Source organism: Poromitra crassiceps, assembly GCF_964638095.1.
Source record: "Poromitra crassiceps genome assembly, chromosome: 6".
NCBI classification, from domain to species: domain Eukaryota; kingdom Metazoa; phylum Chordata; class Actinopteri; order Beryciformes; family Melamphaidae; genus Poromitra; species Poromitra crassiceps.
The window spans coordinates 37,654,204-37,663,287 of NC_139627.1; the positions used below are offsets into that span (position 1 = coordinate 37,654,204).

The 9,084-nt window shown below is 45.8% G+C and overlaps 1 protein-coding gene across 1 annotated transcript in view; it reads left to right on the plus strand.

Moving 5' to 3' along the window:
• aff3 (AF4/FMR2 family, member 3) overlaps positions 1-7,008 on the plus strand; it is a 19,949-nt gene extending 12,941 nt beyond the window's left edge. Inside the window, exons 9-19 of the mRNA XM_083638666.1 lie at positions 640-2,643; positions 3,760-3,884; positions 4,055-4,217; positions 4,312-4,430; positions 4,563-4,626; positions 4,760-4,896; positions 5,076-5,147; positions 5,270-5,363; positions 5,540-5,589; positions 5,712-5,914; positions 6,085-7,008. Of these exons, the coding sequence (XP_083494792.1) occupies positions 640-2,643; positions 3,760-3,884; positions 4,055-4,217; positions 4,312-4,430; positions 4,563-4,626; positions 4,760-4,896; positions 5,076-5,147; positions 5,270-5,363; positions 5,540-5,589; positions 5,712-5,914; positions 6,085-6,206 (3,153 nt within the window). The 3' untranslated portion in view covers positions 6,207-7,008. The remainder of the gene's footprint in view (positions 1-639; positions 2,644-3,759; positions 3,885-4,054; positions 4,218-4,311; positions 4,431-4,562; positions 4,627-4,759; positions 4,897-5,075; positions 5,148-5,269; positions 5,364-5,539; positions 5,590-5,711; positions 5,915-6,084) is intronic.
• Positions 7,009-9,084: the final 2,076 nt, after the last annotated feature.

The window sequence follows — 9,084 nt, forward strand, 5'->3', positions numbered from 1 at the left end:
TCTTGCCTTTTTTATTGGAGTTAAAAACTTGTCTCTCTCTCGTTTTCTTCTTATTCTCATGGTTACCCAGCTAGTCGTTAAGCAAACAGTACATGAGTCATTTGCAGTAATTGGAAGGGGGTTGAGCTACTGTAAGCACAGATGTGGATAGTTGAGCAGCCGGAGTGAGACTATGTAGTAAGTACCGAGTTGAAATTCTACTGATTAGCTGGAATCTTTACTGACGTGCCTGTTTTCTAGACGAGTCAAAATCCAGATTTGTCATTTGAATATAGAGCTTTCAAAGTTAAAACAGTGCAAGGTACTCAGTTACTGATGTGTTCGGTGTAGCGGATGTTTTTGCATTTGATGCCAGCAGCAGTACATTTTAGTTGATTGTATCGCAATGTGCAAGTGTTGTGCTACGTCTAGATCTGTTGGTGATATGTGTCATTTCTAGGGGCTCTAATATGACGTTAAAGTGTCTTGCATTCTCTTTCTGTCCCCATCCCTCCCTCTATTCGTATGTGAAGGAATGTGTATGTGTCAGGCTATTACAAATCTATTGGTAAAGATTCAGGTTATTTCTATTGTAGTATGATTCATATCTCTATTCTCTCGTCTCATTTGTGTTTCTCTTTCTCTGTGATTCCTTTTTAGACAGATCACCCCTCTACCACCCAGTGGCAGTTGGATAAGTGGCTGAAGAAGGGCCGGACAAAATCTTCCAGCAGTGAACAGGATCCCACCCAGAGCATTCCAGGACGCTTGCCCTCTCCGCAGACCCACAGAGCCCCATCTCCAGCTAGCAATTGGGACAACAATCAGGAATACAGCCCCAGCCAAAGCCCCATTCCCACCCCACAGTTCAACTACAGCCAGAAGATCAGCCCTGTGCCCAGTCCCGGGTACAGCTTCTGCCCCAGCCCCAGCCCATTCCCCAGCACAGTCTGTCCAAGCCCCGGCCCCAGCCCAAGGAACAGTCCCCTCCCCAGCCCAGGTCCAAGCGTTTGCCCCAGCCCGGGTGGAAGCCCGAGAGCCAGCCGAAGCCCTAGCCCTATAGCCACACATCCTGCTTCCAGCCCTCATCACTACCCTCAGGTGCAGAGTCCTCAACAGCTGAACCAAACACGGCCTAGCTTAACAACCAGTCCCCATAGGACAACAAATAGGCCATGGATTGCTCCGACGCCCTACGCTGATAAAAAGAGCAAGCCCAGAAATAGCCTGTGTTCCCAGCCACCTCCTCAACACAGGCCCAAGACTAAACCCACACAGGATCAAGACCAACGCCAAAGCAGATCCCAGGTCAACGACAAGGCCTCTCCAGTTGTGAACTCCAACCACAGTCACAACCACAAATCTAGGCCTAGTCCTACTTTTCATCTGAGCTCTAAACAACTTGTTGCAGCTCCCACAGTCAAACAGGCATCAAACTCTGAGCAAATCCAGGGTAACAGACCCAACCACAGCTCCAACCAGAACCCCAGACCCAACCACAGCTCCAATCAGAACCCCAGACCGATATTTCAGCCTGGCTCACGACGTAGCCCCACAAGAGCGAAGCACTTGGCTCCCATAGCCCCGACTCGTGAAACCAGTGGCAAGGCTGGTCACAGTTCTCATTCTCAATCTACCTCTAAAGCCGCTACCAATTCTGGTACTGTGCCTAACTCTAGATCCAGCGCCAGCCTAAAACTTAAAGCTAAGTCTTGGGAGGCCCCAGTTCCTGCTCAGGTCTCTCACTCTAAAACATTACAGAAGAAACCCCAATCCAAGGAACAGGGGCCTGACCACAGAGAGTCGACCCTGACCCAGGCAGAGGAGAGAAAACGAGAGAGAAAAGAGGACAAATATAGAGAGAAACAGCGGGAGAAAGCAGAGAGAAGGGAAGACAGGAGACTGGCGGAGGAGCAGCTACTGAGACGTCCCTGGATCCAGAGCTCAGAGGAGGAGGAGGAGGGTGCGACAGAGAGGCAGAGGAGGAGAGAGGAGACAGCGAGAGAAGAGAAGGGGAGGAGGAGGGAGCAGCAACAGAGAGGCGAATGGCAGACAGTCCAGCCCAAACAGAGACCTCATACCAACACAGAGCGGCACCGCCTTCAGGGAGACCCACACCACCAGGGACAGACGAGAAAGACAGGAAGAAGTGAGGAAGAGAGAGAGTCACAGCCAGTCCCTTCACCTCCGCTTTCACATTCCCCCACTCCGCATATCCCATCCTCCTCCTCCTCTTCGTCTTCAGGTTCAGATTCAGAATCTGAAGATCAGGTTAACATCACTAAAGTTCCAGCAGATTCCACGTCCCACAAGAGACTCGCCCAGATAAGGCAACAGGGTCCAGGCAGAGCCAAAGACAGCAGGCCAAAAGCGGTGTGCCCCAGGGGACCCGCCCCAGGTAAACCAGGTGAAGGACAGCAGAGTGAGGGGAAGCAGAAACTCTACACCCTGGTCCCATTTGGACGAAGTGAACAGACCACAGCCCCTTCCCAGCGAGGGCTGAGAGATCTGGTGGTGCAGATAGACCTCAGTCTTCTCAAGAGGGTCCCGGACACGACTACGTTGTCCTCCTCATCGACCAACCCCAAGGCCAAGCAAAGAGAGGCCATGAAACACCTGTGTGTCCCAGAGACAGTGAATAGAGATAGCAAAAGGAAACGCAAGGTAGCGAGCGCGGAGCGCACATACGTTCTCTCTTCTTGTGAATATGATGTGATAAACGTATCTGTGAAAGCTTTCATGCATTGGTATGAGACAGGGTTGGGTGTCGTTTGGATTTTACCGATTCTGTTTCTGATTCTGATTCTGCTTATCGATTCCGGTTCTTAATGATTCTGAATTCTTTGAGAGGCGGGGCCAAAACAGACAAGACAAACATTATTTTTATTTTTTTTACCATTACACAAGTCATATTCAGTCATATTTATATTATCATAACATTGCTTGTCGTTTATTTTGAACTTTTGTAGACATCAACAGTTTATAATTTCTATGCCTCCGCAAGCTATAGCCAGGCCGGAGGCATTATGGTTTCAGGTTGTCCGTACGTCCGTCCAATGTTCGTTAATGCGATATCTGAGGAACGCCTTGACGGAATTTCATCAAATTTGCGTCAAACGTCCAATTGGACTCAAGGATGAACTGATTCGATTTTGGTCATCAAAGGTCAAAGTTCAAGGTCACTGAACTCACAAACGCCATTCTCTAGCTTGTTAATGTGATATCTCGGGAACGCCTTGACGGAATTTCTTCTAATTTGGCTCAAACATCCACTTAGACTCAAGGATGAACTGATTACATTTTGGTGGTCAAAGGTCAAGGTCACTGTAACCTCATGAAGGCCATTTTCAAGCTTGTTAACTCAATATCTCAGTAACGCCTTGATGGAATTTCTTCACATTTATCTCAAACGTCAAAGTCTGGACAGATATGGATGTCGACTGCTCACTTGTTGGCGGAGGCATATATCCGCGGTGCGGTCATTCTAGGTTTGTATAGAATTTTAAAGTAACACTTTATGTAGCGGTCTGTGTCCACCACTTAATATGTTTGGGTGGGAACTCATATTTCAAGTATGTTCTGCACTCAAAATTTGTTTAGTTATCAATAAGCAGAGATTTCATTCCTTTTTGATTCTTTTGGAGTTTCTATTCAGAAACACTTCTCGATGCCAAACCCTAATGAGAGAGAACTTGTCAATATAGCCTTGTTCTTCAATGCAGACGTGTGTGTGCATGTGCATGTTTGTGTGCGTGTGTGTGTGTGTGTGTGTGTGACCAGTTGGAACAGAATGGTGTGTCACACAGAGAAAGCAAGAGGAGCACGTCTTATGCAAACTTAGGCCAAACAGAGTCTTCATCTGAAAAGCCTCCGCAGAGCCTTGCAACTGAGACCGTACACAATGGGTGAGACCACACTACATACCACCTGCCTCGTATACACATTACACTCATATGCAATGGTACGTTTACATCACTTATGACAACATCTATTATGTGTGTGTGTGTGTGCGTGTGCGCGTGCGTGTGTGTGTGTGTGCGTGTGTGTGTGTGTGCGCACGTGTATGTATGTGCAGGTACTTAGAGGAGTACTTGGACAATAAGAGGCCATTGTCTCCCTTGTCACCACTGTCTGACAGCCCCGAGCCCCTCAAGCCCCCCATCAAAACAGCACATTCAGAGCAGCATTACTCGCACAGCCACAAAGACAGAGACAAGAACAGAGATTGTGCTGTCAAGGTAATACAAAAAACGCACACAACTGAGACCATTGCAACTCCATCACCCACAGCTTGTTGTCTTTATTGAATCTCTTTTTGATCTCTCAACTCAGCCCAAAATGGAGGTGGAACTTGTCGGCGTGTTAGGGAAGCCCCAGCCAGTGTCTGAGTCATGGGCCCCCCCTATGAGACAGTCAGGGGGACACAAGGGGACCATACCAAGCCATGAAACGTGAGCGATCATATTCACCCAGTCCACACCACGCTGTGGGACAGACACACTCTTGTCAGCATAATGGGTATTACTGATGTCATCAATCAGTGTGTCCTGTGATTCTATCGCTCTCTCTGTCTCTCCTCGTAGTCCGCACCATGCTGAGTACTACATGCACGAGGCCAAAAGGATGAAACACCGCGCAGACGCCATGGTGAGCCCTCCGCCTTACACACACTGTCGACAATGAAGGAATATATGATTTGTGATGTGGTTGTATCATTGGTTTTGACTACTCTTCCGACTTTCTCTCCCATCCTGACCTGTCCTGAACGTCTCTTTTCCAGGTGGATAAGCTCGGGAAGGCTGTGAATTACGTTGACGCTGCTCTCTCCTTCATGGAGTGCGGGAAAGCCATGGAGGAGGGGCCATTGGAGGCCAAGTCTCCTTATACCATGTACTCCGAGACAGTAGAGCTTATTAGGTGAGTCACATAAAGTCCCCGGCATGTAGAAACAGATACTACGTATGAGTAAAACACACACACACACACACACACACACACACACACACACGCACACACACACACACACACACACACACACATATATGTATGCAAATACACAAACTACAGCTCCATAGGTAACAGTCCTGTGTCTTAAGGTACGCTATGCGGCTGAAGAGCCACTCTGGCCCTGGGGCGAGACAGGAAGACAAACAGCTGGCTGTTCTGTGGTGCGTACTGTATGTCATCTCTTCTGTTTATACGCCATCTGTCATCAAGCTGAAGGACCTTCATTTTGGGGATGATTTGTGGTTCGCCTGAGTTTCTTTGAATTGTTCTTGTGTGTCTGTAGTTTCCGATGCCTTGCCCTCCTTTACTGGCAGATGTTTCGTTTGAAGAAGGATCATGCACTGAAATACTCCAAAGCTCTGCTGGACTATTTTAAGGTATCTTAAAAAAAGAAGAAGCCTGATTTGCCTTTGGCATAGAGATCAGGTTAGCAAGCTTTTTGAGGCATTGTCATTTCAATATCGATAGACAATGTTTGGTAGAATGAAAACATGGATAGGATGGATGGATGGGATTTGGATAACTTCAAGTCTTGTTCATTATGTCATTCCAGAGTTCTCCCAAAGTGCCTATCACACCCCCCTTTTGGAATGACTCTGGGAAGTAGGTGGATAAAAACTTCATATGACTTCATATGTTAAGCTATTTCTACGTATCTATTTTTACCTTTGCTTCCAGTTGGATGTATCACCATCTTCCTGTTGTGCATATGTTTTCATCCCCAGGGGTGCAGAGGGACCGCCTTCTTCGCTCTTACCCAACACCAAACCGCTCAGCCTGGGGTCACATGGGGGCACCTCCCCCTCTCTCATCAGCATTCCCCAACGTATCCACCAGATGGCAGCAAATCACCTAAACATCACCAACAGCGTCCTGTACAGCTATGAGTACTGGGAGGTGGCAGACAACCTCGCCAAGGAGAATAAAGGTGAGGAAGCCAGCTGCTTCTCAGATCCACATGGACCAAACTGATGCATGTGATGTGATGAATTACATAAAAATATAAATGTGTACATGCATGCATACACATGGAAAAAAGAAGACAAATGTCACATTCATGACTGTTTTTTTAAGCATCATCTTCCTTGTTCTACACAGAATTCTTCAACTACTTGAATACTCTGTCTGGACCATTGACGCTCCACAGTAGTATTGCTCACGCAGTCCAGTACACCAGGCAGGCTCTTCAGTGGATACGCATCAGTGCCAAACTCAACTAGCAAAGAGATTTAATCTGCCTATCGGAGCCCCAGGCCTCACTAAGAAGAGACAAGGCCCTCTATGCAGCGGACATGGTTGCACTAATACCTACTGTGCTGTGAAATACAGATGGATGGACTCCCATGGAGCCCGTCATCAGTCTGACACCTGCTGGACTAATAGGATGTGGAGATGAGATCACCCTCCAGGGCCTTACTGCGTGCAAAGTCTTCTGAACCACGATGGCCTTGTTATTCTCTGCCCTGCCAGGACACTATCGTGAAACGTGCCGTTATTCCACCAAAGTGAATCCGAGCCATCTCTAAACTCCTCCTGGAATAATCACAAACGCCTCCTTCCTCATCGGTGGATTGATCTGAGGACTTGTGTTCACGCTGTGGATTTATTGTCTCTAACCTTTTGCCAAATGTTCCATAATGACACGAACGAACACAGGACTCCCGTGGCATGTTCAAGTGCATCTGTGAAGACTTTTTCATATTTTGGAGAGAATTAATCATCATCCAGTGGACAGGTTTCTCGGGGCCAAACGGTAACAAATGTTAAACAAAACAACAATGGATTTAGGGATTTTAGATATTGTGAAATCGTGAACCACTTTCTCCAAAGTAGCAGACTTGTCAGCATCTTTTGCTTATGAGGGTTTTTAAATGGCTTGGACTTCTGAAATCTGTGACATTTTCACTTAAATGTGTATTTTTTTTACTGTGCAATATTTGATGGATTTTCTGTTTTTAGAAAACAAAAAACAAAATAAATATCATAATGTGTTGGTGAGTCCAGTAGCCAACTTTCAAGGTTCATTCTATGCAACGTTCAGTTTTGTTCCCTTTTTGAATGTCAGATTATGTAATTATTTTATATGTAGCCTACTGTATGTATAATGGGGTTGAAGACGTCACTCAAAAGTCCTCTAGTAAATGTCTTCTCCTTTGTCTAATTCAAGAGTGTGCTTTTGAATGTGTAACTTGATTGTGGGTGTACCTTTCTGCCATGCTGAGCAATGCAGAACTTGTGAGTTTAATTGACACTATGTGACTCGTCGCAAAATGAGAGGATAGGCCTTTACAACAGTGACACAAGAAACATATTCTTTGATAGTGATATTTACATTATTTTGAATTATCTTTATTATTAAGATAAATCACAGATAATTCCCTTCTTCCCCAATGTCAGGCAGCCACCAACCTTGATGCCTGCACCACATTTGAATTGCAATATCCTTCTTCCTGAAGTTGGAATCAACAAAAAAGCCTAATATTACAGCAGCAGTTTATCTTCAACATCTCTTGTAGATGGTTAGATTATCACGAAAGATTTACACCACATTTGCATTGGAAATCCTTATGGAAACAACAGTATAACACATGGACAGCATCAGCACCTGTAAACAGGCCAGCTTATGCCTACAATACAACATTGCAAGACTCCATGATAAGTAACCTACCTGCCGAATATTATTAATAGCTTAGTCAGTTTGATCGATGGATGAAAATTTCAGGAAATGAAATTATCTACACAGTTGCCAAAAATAAAATTAGGTGACAAATAGTTAAATGTCATTGTACAACTGAAACAAAGAAACAATGTGTAAGCCAGCAAAGGAACACAATTGTCCAGTGTCACATGATCTGGCTCACTTCCTTGCCTTCCCCATCCTATACCGGTGAGCAATTTGAATTTAAAATGTAGTTTCTACTCAGAATCAGAGCATTCCAACAGAGCTGCTTTCAACAGCTAACGAGCCAATGACAGAGCTGGGCCAGGTTTTTCACAATGGCTGCCATATTGCTGCACAGTGCACATGGGGAAGTGTTAGCTGCAAATATTAACAATACCCCCTCCTCCTTAGCACCATAAAGGATGGCCAGCATGCTGAAGAACAGCTGGCATAGATTCAGCCTTGGGTTTACAATGGATGAAGGCGCAATGTCCAATTAGCCTGAGAGGCCGCTGGGCACCTAATTGAATTTTAGTAGTTGACTAGATCTTTGTTGGCATGGTGGACTTTTATTTGTCATATTAATTGCTCCCTGTCCTCTTGGAAAGAAAGGGGGTCCTGTAAGTTATCTCTCTCTCTCTCTCTCTCTCTCTCTCGCACGCGCGCGCGTGTGTGTGTGTGTGTGTGGCAAAAGAGAGAGAGTCCAGACTCATGATTAGTCAGGTAGCAGTTCTACAGAGACCCATCTCACATACGTCACGCTTTCTGATTCCCCATCACAGTACACTACTTCCTGCTGCACCAATAGAGAAACCGCGCGTGAAGCCGCTGTCTGCTGCCATGGCAACAGAGAACAGCCAATAAGGGGGCTCTTCGGTAGCCGACACGATAAGCTTCGGATCAATAATATAATTGTAAACTAGTCCAGCGCCAGACTAGACAATAACCCCCCCCCCCCCCCCTCTCTCTCGTTTGAGTGTGTTCTTCTGACCTAAATTTAATTGTTGACTGCCAGTTTGACTCTGCTGTCCTTTTGGCTCGGGTACCGCTATTTTACGCTCCGTTTCAATTAGCAATGCATGGTCTATTATGGGACAGTCCCGTTGTGCATCAATCGATTTCTTCATGTCCTCGTAGTCTTAGAATATAAAGCAATTTGCCCAATTTACCTGCCTTTATTGATCTCTCACTCAGGAAAGGATAAATGTTGGAATGACATTGCATTTTAAATCACTTCAAAACAGACACGTAATACGGTCAGGCAAGCCAGGAAACAAAGGCCTATCACTATCAGTGGCTGTACTTTTTTCCTGTTGTGCCTTTCGGGTGCTGATTTGTTATTCATCTGACATTATTTTTGTGCTAACAGGTTATCATATGGAAAAAGGATGTACAGGATCGACCTTTCTGCACACGCCGCCCGCGCCTCTGCGTCA